Genomic DNA, 20,939 nt, shown 5'->3' on the forward strand with positions numbered 1-20,939 from the left:
TAAAATTGATGGATGATATGTTCAACAAAATTATAGAAACCATGACATCGGCTGAAAAACGGAATGGTTTTGTGTCTTATTTTGAAATTAAACCGGAAGTCAGTTTGTGTGTATGGAATTTTGCTTTTACTCTGGTCAGTTTGGGTCTCGGTTCTCTGGGTCAGCAGCTCCGGTAACTCTGCCCTTGATTCGGTTCTGTAACGGTTGACTCAGCTCCAGTGTCTCCTGCATGGAGAATCCGTGAGGCTCGGCCGGGACCGGAGCAGAACTTTCTGTGGGTAAGTTAGTCCCAGTTAGCGGTATGGTTCCGCTGTCCGAACCAGCCGCAGCTAACGGCGCGGATATAAACTTCATAACTTTCTGTCTCGGTTTGCCTCGCGAGCCTTTTGTTCCTGTGGCTCGCGCCTCCGTTCCCATGGTGAAGCTTCTCCGGCCCGCGAGGCTCTCCGAGCAGAGTCGAGGGCTCTCCGGAAACAGTCGAGCGACCGAGCAGCGGACTCGGTTTTTTTTTTCTTTCCTAAAACTAGCACAACAGACAGATTCATTCTGGCTTCAGAACTGTTGGAACCGTTGGAACAGAACCGGGTCAATAGAACCGGGCATAACATAAAGAAACCTTAAGACTTTGATTTGAAGGTTACCTAGGGTGCTGATTCTGTAGCTGAGGAAGTTCGGTCCATTGGGTTCTGTTCAAAACACCAACTGGTCCAAACTTTTCTGTCAGGAAGCCCAGTTCCTCCTCCAGAAAAAGAACGTGGCGACAGTGGAGAGAAACTACTTCCTGTTAACCTGAAGACACTTTTAGCAGAACCAGAACTGAGTTCAGATAAGACACAAAGCATCTCTGGTTTTCATTCACTGGTCTGTTACTGGGACTCAGTGGTTCTGTTACTGGGACTCAGTGGTTCTGTTACTGGGACTCAGTGGTTCTGTTACTGGGACTCAGTGGTTCTGTTACTGGGACTCAGTGGTTCTGTCTTGTTGTTGACAGGAAGTGATTTTTTTTTCTGCGTGTTTTCGTTGGTCTCGTTTTTTTGGGTCGGTTCTGTATGTTTACTGTTTGTGGACCTGGAGTTTTATGGAACCCGGTTCTGATCCCTGATGGTTCCCACTGTTAGAACTCTGATGGAACCCATGTTCTACTCCACGAGCTTCACAGGTTCTGGAGGTTCTGAGGCTGTATGGGAGGACTCGGTACCAGCCGTTTGGACCTGCTGTGACTCTGTTGGGCAGATCACACCACGCTCTGCTCCCGCCAGGTGTGACATCACAGCGTGATGCGTCCCGATGGAGGAGGCGGAGCCTAGCCGCTACGTGACCCAGCTGAGGGCGGAGTTTGACGGCTGCGACTCGACGGCGACGGGTTTCCTGGACCGGGAGGACCTGACCGAGCTGAGCAGGAAGCTGCAGCTGGACGCACATCTGCCGCTACTGCTGGACACGCTGCTGGGGGAGCGGCCCCACGGCAGGGTAACCGGTTTTACTGGACCAGAATTATATGTTCTGCAGGGTTCTGCCGGGCTCAGTCCAGGTTCTGTTTGTGTTCCAGGTGAACTTTGAGGAGTTTAAGAACGGCTTGGTGGTGGTTCTGTCCCACTCTCTGGACTTCAGCACCTCAGAGGATGACAGCAGCTACCTGGAACCAGGTGAAACACTGCAGGATCCAGTAGTTAGTGGTTCTGGTTCTGGCCCAGCCAGATGACTTCCCCCTCCTCCTCTTCCTCCTGCAGCCATCCCACAGGAGGTGAAGCCAAAATTTGTGAAGGGAGCAAAGCGTTATGGCCGCCGCTCTCGACCCGAAACCCAATCTAGTACCAGCATGGACTCGACCCCGACCAGAACCAAACCTGTGGACCTGAACCTGGATTCTTCCCCGCCCGGTGTCCAAAGGGCCAAACTGAGACGGTCCACATCTCTGGAGAGCATGGAGGTGAACAGGCCGAGGTTTATCGTTAACTTATGTTAGCATGTATTAGTTTATCTTAGCCTCTGCTAGCTTATGTTAGCCTATATTAGCTTATGTAGCCCTTAGCAGAACCTGACTGTGGGTGGTGGCTGAGTCCCCTCTTTCCTTAAAACATCTAATAAACCTGCAACTGAACCAGCAGTTATTGTTGCCTTGGAGATAGTCTACTGCAGCAATAATAGCAGTTGATGCTAACACTGATGCTAACACTGGTGCTACGTGGAGTAAGCTAAATCCTCTATTTTCAGAAGGTTTTCTTTTTCTTTTATTTAACCTGTTTGAAGTCCTGGAATAGTCAGCTGCTCTGGTAGCCTCAGCCTTGGCCCTGACATTAGCATTAGCCTTAGCTTTAGTTTTAAGTACATTCCATTTATAGTCTCATCTCAGAAATATCTAGTGGAAGGCTGCTGAAGTTGGACCTCCTACTCAGAAACTTAAGGCTGACATTGAGTTTCAATATGGCCGCTCCTAGCAGCAGGAAGCTGTGGTGGAAACGTCTAAAACCAATGCTACCCGTAGCGCCTGCAGCTCTCAACTGAACTAATTACAGTGGTGATGATGGTAACTTGAATGCTTTTACTTCAGGTGCCGTATGCGGCTCCAAGTTCCAGCTTTTATCCTTAATTGCATGTTGGAAATCGGACCATGAGATAAAGTTCTGGTTCTGCTGCTGCATCTCCACACAGACTATAATCTGAACCAGGATCAGCTGCTGTAAAACCGGACCAGAACCAGATCAGATCCTCTCAGTAGTGTGTGTGTGTGTGTGTGTGTGTGTGTTCCTCTCAGTCTCTGTTCATTCAGCAGAACTAAATCTGCTCAGGAATTCTTTATGATTACAGTTTATACTGCTGCTGAGACTCACACACACTGAACACACACTCTGAACACACACTCTGAACACACACACTGAACACACACACTGAACACACACACACTGAACACACACTCTGAACACACACACTGAACACACACTCTGAAGACACACTCTGAACACACACACTGAACACACACTCTGAACACACACTCTGAACACACACTCTGAACACACACACTGAACACACACTCTGAACACACACACTGAACACACACTCTGAACACACACACTGAACACACACTGATTCCTCTCAGCTCCATGTTTTCTCTGCAGAGCCTGAAATCTGATGAAGAGACAGGAAGCAGCAGAATGGACCAGCAGCTCTTTCACAATAAAGGTACTCTGCAACAGAAATCAGAACCAGAACTGGGTCTGAGGTTCTGACTTACAGCTGCAGTGTGTTTTTCCATATTAGCTCCAACTGTCTCCATGTTGTGACAGTTTGTAATGAAAACAGATTGATCCGTCTAAAGAAATTCACCAAAATCACCAATCAGAGTTAGGAGGCGGGGCTTACGTCTGCCCATCATCTTCATGTGCTCGTTGCTAAATGTGCTAGTGGTGGAGAAACAACTTACCAGTATACGGAAACTGTTTATCTGCTTTTATGCTTACTAACTAGCTCTAGCATTCACAACAGGCTATGCTAGCTGCAATTAGCATGGAGGATGGTTGACAGCACTAAGACCCGCCTCCTAGCTCTGATTGGTTGCTTCTAGTTAGCAGTGGGAAGGCGGAGATTGATCCGTCTCATGACAAACTGGAGACGGATTGAATCGATACGGAAAAATATTTTCTATAAAAGTTACACAATGCAGCTTTAAATGTCTCTGCAGCAGATCAGCAGCAGGACGCAGGAGGAAGAGGAGGAGGATGTGATGTGGCTGCAGTGTGTGATCACCTGGACCTGCAGGTAGCTGGACGTCCAGAACCAGAACCAGAACCAGCTGGACCAATCCTGATGATCCCACTGTGTCTGCAGGACGCTCTGCTCCAGAGATTAGATGCTAACCTGGACGCTAACCGGGATGGACGGGTTACCATCAGAAAAGTTCTGTGGAGCTCCGCCCCCACGCTAAGCTCCACCCCCATTCGGTCAGCTGACCTGCAGAGGGCGCCACTCTGGGTAAAATTATGTTCTAAGAATATTCTGTTCAGACACGAGGAATTGAAAATAAACTGATAGTTTAACTAGTTCCACTGATAATTAAGGTTCGTTTTCTAACAACGACCTGAATTAAAGACTTCAACAGAAACAACAGCAGCCATGTTGGGCAATAGCGCCACCTTCAGCTCTGGAGTACAGTGACGATATTAATGAATTTTTAAAATTAAGACTTTATTAGTAATAGAAGTAGAAAAAAGTCTACACTCAAAATAAAGTTTTATTATAAATAACAGATCTCCATCAATTACAGCATGAAAACAACAATATAAAACATTTTTAGAAAAACATTTATGATTCTAACCAGGGTCATTTTTACCATTTCGGTTACAATAACTATTATTTATTACTACTGATAATCAGTGATGACATATTTAATTTGAAAAAACAAAACTTTAATCCGATTACTGATTACTCCTTGAAAAGGTAATTTAGATTACAAGTAACTTCTTTAGTTACTGCTGACAACAACCTTCCTCCAATCAATGTAAAATTACAGAGTTTTGCTGTTTATTTTCTAAACATCAACAATGTGTCTCATTGTTGAACCATTAAACAATCTGGAGCTGAAGAATAAATCGTTTAATGGTTACAATAGTCCAAAAAAACAAACCCTTTAGTAATTTATTTGTGTTTTTCTTTGTTCCACTATTGTCTGTAAAACTCTAGATAGGATTTCAGAGCCCCCATGCAGCCCCCTCTGTGTTACGGCCCTGATTTGCTGCATCCTGCGGCTCCACCAATCAGATGGCTGCACAGATTAGTGACACTTATTTTAACATTAATGATTCGAATCACGTTCAGTTGTGCAACTTGACAAACTGGTTCATTGGTGGCTGTTTTCACATTTATTGATCTGTTCATATTAGTCTCCATGTTAAAAGTTTTCCATATGAGCTGTGACATCATTCATAAATATTATTACATTAATACATATTCATATTATCTGGACATTAACAAAGACATTTGGACGGATCATCCAGGAAATGATGGACAGGGAGAGTCTGACGGGAACTACCTGGATGTCAGTCAAATTCTGGGGTTTTTTGTGTCTCTGCTTATTTCTAAATGAGCAGCTTCACCTTCAAAAACAAGCCCAGAAAACCGAAGCCGACTCATTAAATTTGCAAGTGACTTTAGAAAAAACGAGCCCAAAGTCGCTGGTAATAATCAGACTTCAAGACAGAAACCCAAAGTAGTTCCTGTTTTTCCAGGAATAAGATGTGCGTCTCCTCCACGGTTCATGCTGCATAGAAACGGCAGCGAGACCAAATGAAATAAAATAGTGACGCATTGATTCGGATCAGTAACTGTAATCTGATTACTGGATTTGTAATAGAAACGCGTTAGATTAATGACAGTTGCTGACATCACTGCTGGTAATGTGTTGTTTTTTTCTTTATCATTTTATTTTTGTGGTTGAAATTAGGCTCCTAAAGTCCATTTAGCTAAAAACTGATTTATCAGTGAGTCCACCGGGTCGGGTCACCGGCCAGCAGCCGAAGGACGGAGCCCAGACTGCCCTCACTTTATTGATCAAATGAATGAGATTTACAGAAGTCGATCAGATGAAGAACCAGTCAGAACCATCAGAACCAAAGCAGAGCAATTGTCAGGGAACTTTGCATGTACGGCGCTGACGTCACATCCACATGAGCGAAATGCGTCTTTCTTTCTTTGAGTTACAATGACAGCTAGAAAAGACAAAGTCGTATTATAGAAGGAAATAAAGCGATACCATGAACATTGTTGTCTTTCTAATATAATGGGCTTTTAAGTTTTCATGGATTTCCAAGCGGTCCTGAATTAAGAAGACGGTGGCTTGTAAATATTCGTGGCTACCAGTTAAAGCTAACGCCGCACAGCAAAGTTTACAACCTTCACTTCACTCCGGATCAGCTTCTTCAGCCTAAAGAGGAAGATAAAGGTGCCTCCTGTGTTATTTCCATGAACAACGTCTGTATTCAGCCTGAAAGAGCGAGTTTATGGGAAGCTACGGGCTTGTTGTTCTTCCTCCTGGTTCTTAAGCAAAAAGCCCGAACCGTAACCTCCCCGTTACTTGGTCTCTGACACTAACGACAATAAACACATATAATATACTTGAAAATAAGTACAAAATAAGGTAAAACATTGTCCGTTAAAATGGATTAAAATGTTTTAGATCCTTAAACATTAGGATCTGTTATGCTAAGAGGCGAGAAAATTGCCTGTTAGCATAAGCTAAAGTTAATGTTAGCCACAAAGTTTAAAAAAGTAAAACTCACCCTGGTATCCTTATAACGAGGCGAACATCTTAAAACCTTTCTCCAGCTGACTTGTTGGATCGATGTTCATCATTAATTGTTACCTTGGCCAGGCCCTGCAAGCACTGAGTGGAAAATGACATTTTCATCAGACCGGAAACCACCGAGCCGCTTTTCCCCGAACGCGAAAGCTGACCTGCAAAGAGCCTGTTGGACTAAAGTTCTGGTCCGGTTTTGATTCCTGATCCAGAACCTCTTTGACCCGGTCAAACTAAATGTTTCACTCTGGTCCAGTTTGACCCAATGCTCCTGAAGGCAGCACCACCTGCTGACCAATCAGCAGCTGGCAGTGTGAACAGGTGGGCGGGGCCAGAAGGAGCGCCACGTGCTGCAGGTGAACAAGTGTTTTTCCTCAGGCCGCTGCAGTATGTGATGTTCTGCAGAACCGGGCCGGTGACCCAGCGGGTCGGCATGGACCAGTGTCAGGTGATTATCCGGATCAAGATGCAGAACCAGAACCAGTGGTTCTCCTCAGTGTTTGGGCCGTCGGTTCAAACGTGTCTGTAGAATCAGTCGGATTCAATCAGGCGGTTCTGGTCGGGATAATCCAGATTAGCAGACCTCATTCCTTCCTCTCTCTCTCCATACAGAACCAGCAGCTGGTACCGGACGGCCCCGCCCGCTCCCTGCTGACGGCCACTGTGGGTCCCAGGGTTCTGACCCGGCTGGACGACGGGTCGGGCGGCACCAGCCCGGAGCGTGTGGCGGCACTGTGGGCTGAGGCCGGCATCAGGAACAGCCAGCAGATCCTGCAGGTGGGTCCAGACCCGGTTCTGTTGGATTACACCAGAATCAGAATTAGAGGAGTCCCAGAACACTCTATCTGGTTTTGGTTCTGGTTGCTTGCTGACCCGATCCAAACCGCACAGCAGATTACCTCAGAACCTCAGATTACTCACATTCCAGTCAATCCGGGTCGGGTTGGTACCAAAGGTTTCTCCATGATTGATCTGGAAAAACTTCACTGTGTTGAACTGATGCTGATAATTTTAGATCTATAGAAAACATTAATACTGCTCTTCTTTTGTTTTCAATGTATTTTCTGTGTGTAGAACTTTATAGATTTATTATGTTTAATGAAGACAGTCGGTGATCAGCTGGAGGTTAGAGAAAATGCAGCAGAACCAGAACCGGGCTCAGTACCATGGGACCCGACTGACTGAAAGATAGTGAAGAAACAGATGAACTGATGTTGGATTATTTCTGATGTTTATGAAAGTAGAAACAGCAGGAGAGGGAGAACGATTAGGTGATGGCAGCATCATGTCAGCCGCCTCCAGGAAGGAATCAGCCAATCAGAACACAGAGCAGGTGGAGCTGCCATGGAGAGAAGAGAACAGGAAACGAAAAGTTAAAATGATGGCAAACGGTGCAAACTGGAGAGTAGTAGAAGAAGAAAGAGAGGAGTGGCCAGTTTGTCCTGCAGCAGCCGGTAGCATCATGACTACAGGAGGAGGTCAGGATGACCCCGGCTAGCAGGTCAGGAAAGTTTTAATATGGGAAATATTCAGGGTGTCATTATTATTATTATTATTATTATTATTATTATTATTATTATTATTATTATTATTATTATTATTGTTTTAATCCTTTATTTATGCAGGAACATCTCTAGAGACTTATCAACAATAAATAAAAACAATAATAATAATAAAAATAATCTGATAAACTAAAACTGGCAGCAGGTTTTAATTTCCTGTCTGTAATCCTGACAGATTAAAATAATCTGGATTTATGGAAATATCTGAGTATCACCAGCACTGATCCTGTCTGCTGAACTGGGCCGGGCTCAGAGCCCAGTGGGACTCCACCAGTAACCCAGCAGTCTGAAGAACATTTGTCATTCAGGAACTAACTGGGATCAGTGGGACAGATGGGACTAAACCAGTTTACTGCTGTTCCCTTCAGACCAACATGATCCAGATGTTCTTGTCCTAGAAGATCGGCTCTAGATCTGTGATTTATGGGCTGTAGATCTGTGATTTATGGGCTGTAGACACCACAAACACCCGACTGGACAAGCTGACACCAGAAGTGCAGGACATTAAATCCAACCTGCAGTTTATGCAGAAACTTGTGGATGACATCAAATCAGAAGGCGTTAAGCTCGGCAAACAAGGAAACTCGCTGCAGTCTGACATATTTAAAGTTTGTGACATCCTGTTGGCAATCACCAATTAGATGGAGGACATAGAGGGACAATCGAGGACAAACAATTACTGAGTCGCCAAAGGAGCCTTGGGCTGAGAGGGAGGAGAAAGTGAAGACAGTTCTGTCTGCACAGTTAAACCTGCGACATGAGATGGAGATGGAGAGAGCTCACCCACTGGGAAACCCAGAGGAGATTGCCGTCAAATTCCTGAGGTACAAGGACAGATCAACTATTCTGCAGCGGGCAAAGGCATTTAAGGGATCCAAAATCTACATTAGCGAGGATTTGAGAGCTGCTGTCAGGAAGAGCAGGGCGGAGCTGATGCAGGACGTAAGAGCAGCACGTCGCTTATCTCCGTCATGATAAGCTGATCACCCATCCGCTCGAGTTCCCCAAAATTACATTTAAAGGACAACCAGGTAGGCGGTCTGCACCCAGCCATACCAACTGTTAGCCAGATATACAAAATGTTACCATGGCAACTGGCACAGCTGATGTAAAAACGTGGAAAAACGGATCGGTGGTGATGAGGATGTGGAACTGACTACATTTCAGTACAAAGACTGTCATCAGCAAGACATTGAAATTGACATTGATCCTGGTAAAATGTTACTGATATCAACGATAGTTGTGACTTTTACACTGATGAGCAGTTCAACATTAAAACTGAACATACACTTTCAATAATTCACTTTAACAGCAGAAGCTTGTTTGCAAATTTCTACATCAAACTGTTCCTCCAACAACTCAGAGCTTTAATATCAGAAACGAGGCTCAATAGTGAAATGGATGGTTATGAAATGGTTTGTAAAAACAGAGAACAAAATTGGAGGTGGACAAGAACATTAATTATAAGATGACAGAAACAATGTCAACTGTCATGGATAATGTTGAATGTGTGACTGTAGAAAAACTCATGGAAAAAAAAAAGTCTTTATGAGCTGAACCTGGATCAAATATAGAAATATTCTATAACTGGATGGAAGAAACATTTAGAAAAGTTAATCAAAAAAGTTGCACTTATCTGTGGGGATTTCAGCATTGATCTTCTACATCTAAATAAACACAGAATGAATTTAACATCATGTCCTGTCTGATCACCAGGCCCAGTCGCATTGCATCGCACTGTACAACATTAACTGGTTATATTTTTACTTTCTATTCTTGAAAATAGTTAGACTAGTGGACTATTAATAAATGACATAACTGATCATTTACCACTGTTCACAGTTTGACTGTAACTGCAAAGAAATGATCAAAACATCAGATCACAATACAAACGGTTCAGTTACAAGATTCACTGAAGGCACTAAAAGCCCATTTGATGACTTATGATTTGAGATTAATTGATAGAATAAATGATGTGAATTACTGCTAGCTAACAGTCTGAGGTAGCATTGAAGCTAACAGTCTGAGGTAGCATTGAAGCTAACAGTCTGAGGTAGCATTGAAGCTAACAGTCTGAGGTAGCATTGAAGCTAACAGTCTGAGGTAGCATTGAAGCTAACAGTCTGAGGTAGCATTGAAGCTAACAGTCTGAGGTAGCATTGAAGCTAACAGTCTGAGGTAGCATTGAAGCTATCAGTCTGAGGTAGCATTAAAGCTAACAGTCTGAGGTAGCATTGAAGCTAACAGTCTGAGGTAGCATTGAAGCTAACAGTCTGAGGTAGCATTGAAGCTAACAGTCTGAGGTAGCATTGAAGCTAACAGTCTGAGGTAGCATTAAAGCTAACAGTCTGAGGTAGCATTGAAGCTAACAGTCTGAGGTAGCATTGAAGCTAACAGTCTGAGGTAGCATTGAAGCTATCAGTCTGAGGTAGCATTAAAGCTAACAGTCTGAGGTAGCATTGAAGCTAACAGTCTGAGGTAGCATTGAAGCTATCAGTCTGAGGTAGCATTGAAGCTATCAGTCTGAGGTAGCATTAAAGCTAACAGTCTGAGGTAGCATTGAAGCTAACAGTCTGAGGTAGCATTGAAGCTAACAGTCTGAGGTAGCATTGAAGCTATCAGTCTGAGGTAGCATTAAAGCTAACAGTCTGAGGTAGCATTGAAGCTAACAGTCTGAGGTAGCATTGAAGCTAACAGTCTGAGGTAGCATTGAAGCTACATTCAGGCTAACAGCATCAGAGTCAGTGCGAAGGTTAAAGTTCCCACCATGATGATCCGATCAGGATTTACCAATAAATCAAGTGAATTTGATCCAATAATGGATCATCAGCTGGACAAACCTGCATCCAGAACCTTCAGTCTGCAGCATTAGTCTGAGCAGCGCCCCCTGCTGGTAGGAGGTCTGGTTCTTTAAAGCTGTGTGTGTGTGTGTGTGTGTGTGTGTGTGTGTGTGCAGAGTCTGGACTTCCCCCTGGAGGAGCGGCTCAGCCTATCGGACCTGACCCTGGTTCTGGACAACGAGCTGCTGCTGAGTTCCAACTCTGTCCACCAGGCGGCGCTCATCTCCTACAGGACCGAGATCCAGCACCTGCAGTAGGCTCCAGAACCAGCCGGCCCGGGTAGGCACGCCCTGACCCGGTTCTGACCCGTCCTATCTTCCAGGGATGCGTTGGAGCAGGCCAGCAGGGAGCGGGACAAGCTGAGGTCCGATCTGGACCGGGCCGACCAGCAGAACCTGCAGCTTGTCCGGGAGGCGGACGACCGGCACGCCAGCATGGAGGCGCTCAACCAGGACCGGATCAGGTAGGACCCAGTTCTGGAGCCGGACCGGGTCAGAACGCTTCTGGTTCTGTATGTGACCCGCAGACAGAGGAGGTTCTGTAAAGTTCTGACCCATAAAGCGGGAGGTGGAGGTGGGTTCTGATGGACCCGTTCTGACCCAACAGGGATCTTGAGTCGGACTTCAGGCGCCGAGCTGCAGCACTGCGGCTGCAGGCGGAGCAGGAGAACGAGGCGCTGCTGCAGCAGGGCGAGCGAGAGCGCAGCACGCTGCGGCAGGAGCTGCAGCTGCTGCGGGGGAAGGAGGCGGAGCTTCAGGAGGAGCTGGATGCCGCTGCACAGGTCCGTTCTGGTTTTGACCTGGTTCTGCTGGTCTTGACCTGGTTCTGACCCGGTTCTGCTGGTTCTGTGCTCCAGGAGAAGCAGCGCCTGCAGCAGGAGCTCTGCGCCTTGCAGTCAGCGTTGAGGGAAGCAGATGGTTCTGTTCAGAGGCTGCAGACGGATTTGGACCAGCTGCTGCTACACAAGGTGACCAGAACCGGGCCAACCCAGTCCGGGTTTCCTCGCCGTCCTGTAGCGCTGATCCGGTCCAGGTGATCCAGGCCGGGTGTTGGTGAATCCTGGTCGGGTCCGGTTTCTGTTCTGAATCTCCTGATGAATTTTTGATGAGCCTGTGTCTCTGCTGCGAACGGATCAGAACCGCTGGGCCCGCTCCGCTGACTGCTCTGCTCTGAATGTTCTGACAGCTCGGTGGTTTGGACCCGGCCAGCGCCGGTCTGAGCCATGAGGAACGGTTCTGTGAGCTGCTCAGAGAGTCCCAGCGCCAGTGCAGGGTAGGACCAGTCTGACCCGGCAGAACCTCAGAGCCCAGCAGGATGCTCACAGTTCTCTCTGTGTCTGTGGTGCGTTCAGGAGCTGCAGGACAGAAACGACGAGCTGAGCTCAGAGCTGCTGGAGGCCCAGAGGAGCAGCAGGAGGTCCTCCAGGCCATCAGGGGGCGACGCAGCAGGTACCGCAGCAGCCTGGCCGGGTCAGAACCAGGACCTGTTTCCTGCTCTCTGATTGACTGATGAAGAAACTAGAACTTTACCCGACCCGGTTACGGTTCTGATCCATTTTTTCAGACGTTCCTCCGGAACCTTCAGCTCAGAGTGATGATGGTTCTGGTTCTGACCCGGTCAAACACTCAGAACCTTCTGGACTCAAGCAGTTCCTCCCTCCTGGTTTCTGTCCAATCAAAGAGCTGCATGTTTCTCTCCCTCCAAATGAGTTTGGTTCTGGTTGGTTCAGGAGGGATTGGACCTGGAGGTTCTGTTGACCCATAATCATGAGGAACAAGAAGGTTCTGATGCTTCCAGGCTCTGATTCTTGTCCAATCAGGAGCTATGGAATCACCATAGCAACCACTGCCTTCCCTTCACAATAAGAGCCGTCAGCCGGGTTCTGATGGGGAAGGTTCTGGAAGCTTTGGAACCGGGAGAACGGGTCGGACTGAGCCGCTGAGTCACAGGCTGCCAGAACCGGACCTGCAGGTCTGGCTAAGCCCCGCCCACCAACACACACCTACAGAGTGTGTGTTGGTGTGTGAGCGGCGCCATGTCTCTCAGTGAGTTCCTGTTCTGTTCTAGGTTTGGTTCTGGTTCCGGTTCTGACCCAGTCTCTCCTCTCCAGGCGACCCGGACATGAGGAGCATCCAGTCGGAGCTGGCGCTGCAGCAGCTGAAGGAGAGCCACCAGGAGGCGCTGCAGCAGCTGCACATCCAGCTGGAGACCCAGGTACCGGTTCTGCTGACGGCCCGGTGGTACCAGTTCTGGCCCAGAAGAACCTCTGACTTTTCGTCCTCCTGTCCCTCAGATGAACTACTACGAGCGGCAACTGGACATGATGAAGCAGAACATGGAGGTGGAGAGGAAGGAGATCTGCCAGGCCTTCAAGGTGAGCCAGACCAGAACCAGAACCAGAACCAGAACCAGAGGTCCAGCTGCTGTTAATGATGATGATATTTCTTCGTCAGGTGGAGATCAGTGAGCTGGAGGAGCAGAAGGTCCAGGTGGAGCAGCAGCTGAAGGAGGCGCTGACTCGCCTCCAGAACCAGCAGGGGGCGGGGCTTACCGCCGAGGAGCAGCGCAGGTCCGCCCCCTGCTGGTTCCCATGGGTTCTGCTGGGTCGGCCCACAATGACCCGGTTCTGGTTCTGTTCAGGGTGCAGCGAGAGCGGGCCGAGCTGGAGCAGAACTTCGCCAGAGAGATCAGCAACCTGGTGCAGAAGCTGAGCGCCGAGAAGGAGCAGCTGGAGGCGGAGCTTCAACTGCATGCACAGCAGGAAGTGATGCGCGTCAGGTAGGTGGGCCAATCACAGACCAGCGTCCCACAGAGTCCCACAGCCAATCACGGCCGAGCTGCCACTGTGAGCAGGAAGGAGGAGGCGGACCCACGATTCGGCCAATCACAGTCCGGCCTGGAGGGGGCGGAGCTCCAGGTGGAGCAGCTGGGGGCGGAGCCAGTGGAGCTGCAGGAAGTTCTGCTCCTCAGAACTGGGTTGGACTCCCTAAACCGGATCATGAGCGTTGAGAAGGCGCTGCGGGAAGCGCTGCAGGAGGAACAGAACCGGACCTCGCTCCTGCAGGAGGAGGCGACCCGGTTGGGCCAGGAGAACAGAACCTACATGGTTCTGGTGGACCAGCTGTCCTCCCAGATCGTGGAGATGGAGGAGGAGCTGTGCTCCCTCAGCGCCGCCTCCACAACCTCAGAGCGGATCGATCTGCTGCAACAGGCCCTGCTGGAGTCCCAGAACCAGCTGAGCAGAACCCAACAGAACTTTGAGACAGAGAAGAGGAGCCTGGCCCGGCAGCTGGTGGAGCTGGAGGACCTGGTTCTGGAGCTGGAGGTCCGGACCGACTGGGAGGACCAGGTCGACCGGACCGGACCTCACAGGTTTGTCAGCTAGAGTGGACTGGAAGCAATCAGAACGCACGGCTCCATCTCTAACCGGCCAATCAGAACGCACAGCTCCATCTCTAACTGGCCAATGATCTAACTGCATGAATTTCATGGACCAATCACATCCTCTGTAATGTGAACTAACTGCTCCGTTCTTGTTCTGGTTCAGGTTGTGTATCTTCAGGTTCTGTTGGGTTCTGTCTTGCAGGGCCCAGGTGGAGGCGGTCCGGTCGGAGAATGCGGCTCTGCAGGAGAGGCTGAAGGTTCTGCAGCAAACGGTCCAGAACCTGGAGGATGAGTCTGAGAAGAGGAGGTGAGTCCGGCTCCAGGTCCCGGGTTCTGATCAGCTGCCAGTTCTGGAGAAGTCTGACCGGGTCCGCTGTTCTGCTTGCAGGAGGAGGCAACAGGAGGTGGAAGAGGAGCGGGAGAGGAGCAGAGAGGAGGAGGAGCGGCTCCACAAAGAGGTTCTGAGGTTCCAGATGCTTTAGAAGTGCTGTTAGACTTTCACAATAAAGGTTCTGGAGGCTCCCAGTGAGGCATCAGAGAACTTTACTATGATCTGAGCTGGGAGGCATCAGAACCTCCTGGTTCTGGTGTGGGAGGCGGTTCAGAACCGGCCTCCAGACTCCTGACCCGCCTTCTTCCGCTGCAGAACTCCCGGTACCGTGAGGAGGTTCTGGACCTGAGTGGGAGGAACCTGCAGCTCAGCAGCGACAACGGCAACCTTAGCAGCCGTCTCCATAGCGAGCAAGAGACGGTCCGGATGCTGCGGGAGCGCCTGGCAACCGTTACCAAGGAACAGGAAGAGCAGGGGGCTGCTGTGAGTCAGGCTGATAGGCCAGAGTTCAAAGGTAAAAGCTATTGGAGCTGACAGGTGCTGCTGTTTCAGGTGAGGCAGCTGGAGGCGGAGCTTAGCAGGCTGAGGGCGGAGCTTCAGAAGATGGAGGCGGAGAGACAGAAGCTGCAGAAAGACGGGGAGCAGCAAAAACGCTACGTAAGCTTGGTGCAGAAACGGCACCTGCAGTCGGTGGGCAGAACACGGGGTAATGGCATGTCCCTTTAATAAGAGACACGTCCCTTTAATAAGAGACACGCCCCTTTAATAAGAGACACGTCCCTTTAATAAGAGACACGCCCCTTTAATAAGAGACACGTCCCTTTAATAAGAGACACGCCCCTTTAATAAGAGACACGTCCCTTTAATAAGAGACACGTCCCTTTAATAAGAGACACGCCCCTTTAATAAGAGACACGTCCCTTTAACAACAGACACGCCCCTTTAATAAGAGACACGTCCCTTTAACAACAGACACGCCCCTTTAATAAGAGACACGCCCCTTTAATAAGAGACACGTCCCTTTAACAACAGACGCCCTTTATGAAGAGACACGTCCCTTTAACAACAGACACGTCCCTTTAACAACAGACACGCCCCTTTAATAAGAGACACGTCTCTTTAATAAGAGACACGCCCCTTTAATAAGAGACACGCCCCTTTAACAACAGACACGCCCCTTTAATAAGAGACACGTCCCTTTAACAACAGACACGTCCCTTTAACAACAGACACGTCCCTTTAACAACAGACACGCCCCTTTAATAAGAGACACGTCCCTTTAACAACAGACACGCCCCTTTAATAAGAGACACGTCCCTTTAACAACAGACACGTCCCTTTAACAACAGACACGCCCCTTTAATAAGAGACACGTCCCTTTAATAAGAGACACGTCCCTTTAACAACAGACACGTCCCTTTAACAACAGACACGTCCCTTTAACAACAGACACGCCCCTTTAATAAGAGACACGCCCCTTTAATAAGAGACACGTCCCTTTAACAACAGACACGCCCCTTTAATAAGAGACACGTCCCTTTAATAAGAGACACGTCCCTTTAATAAGAGACACGTCCCTTTAATAAGAGATGTCCTCTGTAATGAGACCCCCCCTGTAGTATGAGCGACAGAAGTGCTTAATGTTCCTGAAGCTCCCTTTGCAGAATCGTGTGTAACTAAATGATTTTCATATTTAACTCGATGTTTTCTATCAGCAGTGAAAGATGACAGGATGGTTCTTCAGTCATAATAACCAATAATAAAAAGTTTTTCCAATCCATCCATCCATTTTCTATTCAGCAGTGAAAGATGACAGGATGGTTCTTCAGTCATAATAACCAATAATAAAAAGTTTTTCCAATCCATCCATCCATTTTCTATTCACCCTTTGTCCCTAATGGGGTCAGGAGGGTTGCTGGTGCCAATCCCCAGCTAACGTTCCGGGCAAGAGGCGGGGTCACCCTGGACAGGTCGCCAGTCTGTCGCAGGAGTTTTTCCTAAAGTTTAATAATTAAGAACTGTGGCATTTAAAATGATGTATAAAGTTCTGCCAAACAGCCAGCGCCCATTTTGTGAGCATCTCCCCCTGCTGGAGTCAGGTTGTAGCTGCAGCTTCCTGTTCTGCAGGTGGAGCAGCAGCAGCAGCAGATGCAGCAGCGTGTCGCAGCCCTGCAGGCGGAGGCCGAGCTGCTGCGCTGCCAGCTGCTGACCGCCACGCAGGAGAAGCTGGGCCACACCCAGGAAGTGTCGGAGCTCCACAAGAATCTGAGGGAGGCGCTCAGTAAGGTGAGTTCTGCTGCAGCTGTCATGTTTGACCCGGTTCTGATTGGCTCTGTTGGCTACAGGTGGAGGAGCAGCAGGCGGAGGCCCGGAGGTTGACGGAGGAGAAGGCAGAGCTCCAGCAGAACCTGCAGACCCACAGACTGACAGTCCAGAACCAGGAGCTGCAGCAGCAGGTACCGGGGACGGGGCTTCACAATTACCCACCAGAACCTGTAGAACCAGATTGGACCCATGATGATCTGACTGGTTCTGTTTGGGTCCAGAACCTGAATCACGAGCAGCAGAACCTGAAGTCCAGACTGGACGAGGCGGAGACGGCGCGGACACAGGCAGAGGAGCAGGTCAGAACCGGACTGGAACCAGATAGACAGTGCAGAAGGTCCATCAGCATGAGGTCAGGAGACAGTGAATCCTCTGAGTGAGGCTAACGGTCTGAGTTAGCAGGCAGGCTAACCGTCTGAACTAGAGGTCAGGCTAACATTCTGAGCTAACAGTCAAGCTAGCATTTATGCTAACAGTTTGAGCTTATAGTCAGGCAACACTGTCAGAGTCAACATGACCATAAAGCTCATGATGACCTTTACTGATAACCAGATAAAAGACCATCTAGAGCAGACATGGGCAAACTACGGCCCCCGGGCCGTATACGGCTCGTTAGGCTTTTTAATCCGGCCCGCCCAACTTGTCCAAATTATCGTAAAAACCCATGGATGTGTAAAATCCTGTTTCATTTCCCTTTCCCCTGCAATACCCTCGTTTCCCCGATAGACGGCGCACTAGTCTAGACACACTTTCCAGCTGACATTTCCCCCCTTCGGTAAACATGAGCGGACCAAAGAAAAGAAAAGTGGACACTGAGTGCCGAGTGTTTAAAAAGGAGTGGACAACAAAATATTTTTTTACTGATGGCTGTATGTCTGATTTGCCAAGAAACGGTTGCAGTTTTCAAAGAGTACAATATCAGCCGTCACTTTGCCACAAAGCATGCTAACTACGCTAGCAAGCTGTCAACACAAGAACGGGCGGCTACTGCTCAGAGGTTGGCAGCTAATTTACAGACTCAGCAGAATTTTTTTCACCGACAAACTGCGATCCAGGAGTCAAGTACCAAGGCAAGTTTTTTGCTGGCATTCAAGTTGGCAAAGGCTAGCAAGCCTTTATCCGAAGGCGAGTTTTTGAAAGAATGCATGGTAGACACAGCAGATCTCTTGTGTCCGGAAAGCAAAGGCAAGTTTGAAAAAATCAGCTTGTCACGCAGGACAGTGACTCGGCGTGTGGAACTGATTGACGAAGATAGTCAGCGAGTTAAACAAAAAAGCGGAGTCCTTTAATTTATATTCACTAGCACTGGATGAAAGCAACGACATGAAAGACACTGTTGAGCTCCTAATTTTTATCCGAGGGATAAATGACAGTTTTGAGATAACCGAGGAGCTTTTGAGCATGGAATCGCTGAAGGGGAAAACGCGAGGAGAGGACTTATATGAACAGGTGTCTGGTGTCATCGACAGAATGAAGCTGCCTTGGAGTAAACTTGCCGGTGTCACCACGGATGGATCGCCAAATTTAACTGGAAAAAACGTCGGGTTGCTGAAGAGAATCCAAGATAAAGTGAAAGAAGAAAACCCTGACCAGGATGTTATTTTTCTTCACTGCATCATTCATCAAGAATCTCTGTGTAAGTCTGTATTGCAGCTTAATCATGTTGTGGATCCAGTTGTAAAACTTGTTAACTTCATTCGAGCAACGGGACTTAATCACCGTCAGTTCATTGCGTTCCTAGAGGAAACCGATGCGGATCACCAGGACTTACTTTACCACTCTCGTGTCCGCTGGTTAAGTTTGGGGAAAGTGTGCCAACGAGTGTGGGAGCTCAAAGAGGAGATTCGTTCGTTTTTGGAGCTAATGGGGAAATCCGACGAATTCCCTGAGCTGAGCGATGAGGACTGGCTTTGTGACTTTGCGTTTGCTGTGGACATATTGTCACACATGAATGAGCTGAACGTTAAGCTGCAGGGGAAAGATCAGTTTGTGCACGATATGTACACAAATGTGAGAGCCTTCAAATCCAAGCTGATTTTATTCTCCAGGCAAATGTCAAACAAATCTTTCGCTCATTTTCCCACACTGGCCATGCAGAAGGCCACCCGAAACGTGAAGAAATACTGCAAATCACTGGACGACATGCACGGAGAATTCTGCCGTCGGTTCACTGATTTTGAAAAAATTGAAAAGTCACTTCAGCTGGTGTCCTGTCCCCTGTCACAAGACCCCGAAACAGCACCGCATGAGCTGCAATTGGAACTGATCGATCTTCAGTCTGACTCCATCTCAAAAGAGAAGTTCTGATCTCTTAAACTGAATGACTTTTACGCTTCACTTAACGAAGCCACATTTCCAAACCTCCGGAGGACGGCACAGAAGATGCTGGCATTGTTTGGCTCGACCTACGTGTGTGAGCAGACTTTCAGCGTCATGAACATCAACAAAGCCCGTTACAGATCCCGGTTAACTGACCAACACCTCAGATCTATTCTGAGAATTGCCACAACGAAACTAACTCCAGACTTTGATGCACTGGCAAAAAAAGGAGAACAACAACACTGTTCCCACTGAAATGTGAGTTTTTCTACCGTGTTATGAAAAAAATAGCAACTTGCGCATTTACGCACAGCAGCGGTACAGTAGCTTAATTAACATGCCGCACATCGCTCTCATTTTAAAGACCCCTTCCTTTCGTTGGGTAATAATATGCTCTGAATGTTGAAAGTGATTCCATTGATTTTTTTTCCCACTAAATGTTGATTTCTTTAAATTTGCACCTTCAATTGTCTGTTTTTTTATACATTTCAATCCCCAGGTTTAATAAATTACATTGCTTGTCCAAATGCTCCTGGCCCGGCCCCTCTGTCAAATTTTAGAACCCATTCTGGCCCGCAAGTCAAAAAGTTTGCCCACCCCTGATCTAGATCTAAACAACAAGCTGAAGAGATCTTAGTGGAGCTACAGCTGCTGACCCACCTGACCTGGAGCAGTAGAACCGAATCAGAACCGGGTCAGCACCAGTGTGTGTGTTTGCAGGCGCAGCGGGCGGATATGGCGCTAGGTGTGGCCAAGGCGCAGCAGCTGCGGCGGCTGCAGCAGCTGCAGGAGCATGCGGGTAGCAGGCAGCAGCTGGAGCAGCTGCAGGCGGAGCTGCGGGCGGAGCGGGGGCGGAGTCAGCAGCTACAAGCGCAGGTGGAGCTGCAGCTACAGCAGAGCAGATCCCAGGTCAGCCTGAAGCAGGTGGGTTCAGAACCAGAACCAGCCCGGCTGCACAGGTTCTGGTTCTGACTGCTGCCTCTATGCTGCCTTCAGGAACAGTTCGACAGAGCGGAGGCGGCGCTGCAGCAGCAGGCCGCCAGCCTGGAGGTGCAGCTCAAGGCGCTGCGCAGCGTGCTGCAGGACAACGTGCAACAGCTGAAGGAGCAGGTGAGTCTGTGGTTCTGCTGGCGCCGACCCACCGGCCCATTCTGACCTCTGGTTCTGTCCAGATGGAGCGGAGCAACAAGACGAGCAGTGCACTGAAGGAGCTGCACCTTCAGAATGCGCAGCTGCTGGCTGCGCTGCAGGTCACAGAGCTGCGGCAGAAACAGGCAGAGAAGAAGAACGACCAGCTGGAGGACAAGGTCACAGCGCTGGGGGCGCTGCTGAGGGAGGTGGTGGCTGCCGCCGTGACCTCCAGCTGACCTGAGGCGCGCGTCGTCCGACGGAGCGAGGCCGCCCGCGTCGTCCCGACTGCCGAGCGAGCCGCCGCGTCGTCCGACGGGCCGAGGCGCCGTCGTCCGAGCGAGAGCGTCGTCCGACGGGCCGAGGCGCGTCGTCCGACTGAGCGAGCCGGGCGGCTGCCCGACGAGCCGCCGCGTCGTCCGACCGGAGCTCACCTCCTGGCCGTTTTAGCTGCTCTGGTTCCATTCAGACTTTGGAAGCTGGTATTTCTCTAAATTGATTATTTGTTTTTATTTTCTTCAGATTTTTTTCTGTCTGAAATGATTCAGCTTTAAGAGGAATATATAGAAAAACATTATTTCTAATAAACGTTTTTAATATTGTTTTATGTGAAATGTTTTAAACTTGATCACATTTCTTTTAGTTTTCTAACCTGTCTGCTCAGTGTCACTGTGTGTAAACTGGTGGGCGTGGCCTCTCCACCTGGACTGGTACTTGGTTTTTACCTCAGAGTGAGACCTCCTGTTCTGGGTTAAAATGAG

The 20,939-nt window shown here is 48.6% G+C and overlaps 1 protein-coding gene across 7 annotated transcripts; it reads left to right on the forward strand.

Moving 5' to 3' along the window:
* The first annotated feature begins 130 nt into the window (after positions 1-130).
* Positions 131-20,780, forward strand: ninl (ninein-like). Of its 7 annotated transcripts, none has more exons than XM_044137041.1 (29): positions 131-278; positions 1,152-1,470; positions 1,550-1,646; positions 1,731-1,930; positions 3,117-3,180; positions 3,680-3,756; positions 3,826-3,969; positions 6,902-7,066; positions 10,808-10,944; positions 11,014-11,154; positions 11,298-11,472; positions 11,548-11,658; positions 11,877-11,963; positions 12,043-12,139; positions 12,802-12,905; positions 12,985-13,065; positions 13,145-13,260; positions 13,332-13,469; positions 13,545-14,063; positions 14,278-14,382; positions 14,464-14,533; positions 14,722-14,889; positions 14,959-15,063; positions 16,534-16,692; positions 16,752-16,862; positions 16,953-17,030; positions 19,771-19,974; positions 20,047-20,160; positions 20,223-20,780. In XM_044137041.1, exons 2-29 carry the CDS (start codon positions 1,288-1,290, stop codon positions 20,415-20,417), a joined length of 3,945 nt encoding a protein of 1,314 aa, XP_043992976.1. In that variant the 5' UTR covers positions 131-278; positions 1,152-1,287; the 3' UTR covers positions 20,418-20,780. The 7 variants fall into 7 exon arrangements, with proteins under 7 accessions (XP_043992976.1, XP_043992980.1, XP_043992977.1 ...); XM_044137045.1 differs by having other exon boundaries at positions 3,683-3,756; XM_044137042.1 differs by having other exon boundaries at positions 1,160-1,470.
* The last annotated feature ends 159 nt before the right edge of the window (positions 20,781-20,939 follow it).

This window comes from Gambusia affinis, linkage group LG13 (assembly GCF_019740435.1).
Source record: "Gambusia affinis linkage group LG13, SWU_Gaff_1.0, whole genome shotgun sequence".
NCBI classification, from domain to species: Eukaryota; Metazoa; Chordata; class Actinopteri; order Cyprinodontiformes; family Poeciliidae; genus Gambusia; species Gambusia affinis.

Bases quoted from the DNA above. Each gene is read 5' to 3' on its own strand.
- ninl (XM_044137041.1), top strand. From the start codon at position 1,288: ATGGAGGAGGCGGAGCCTAGCCGCTACGTGACCCAGCTGAGGGCGGAG. The intron at 3,970-6,901 runs GTAAAATTATGT...CTCTCCATACAG, and splicing joins TGCAGAGGGCGCCACTCTGG to AACCAGCAGCTGGTACCGGA. The intron at 16,863-16,952 runs GTACCGGGGACG...GTTTGGGTCCAG, and splicing joins ACCAGGAGCTGCAGCAGCAG to AACCTGAATCACGAGCAGCA.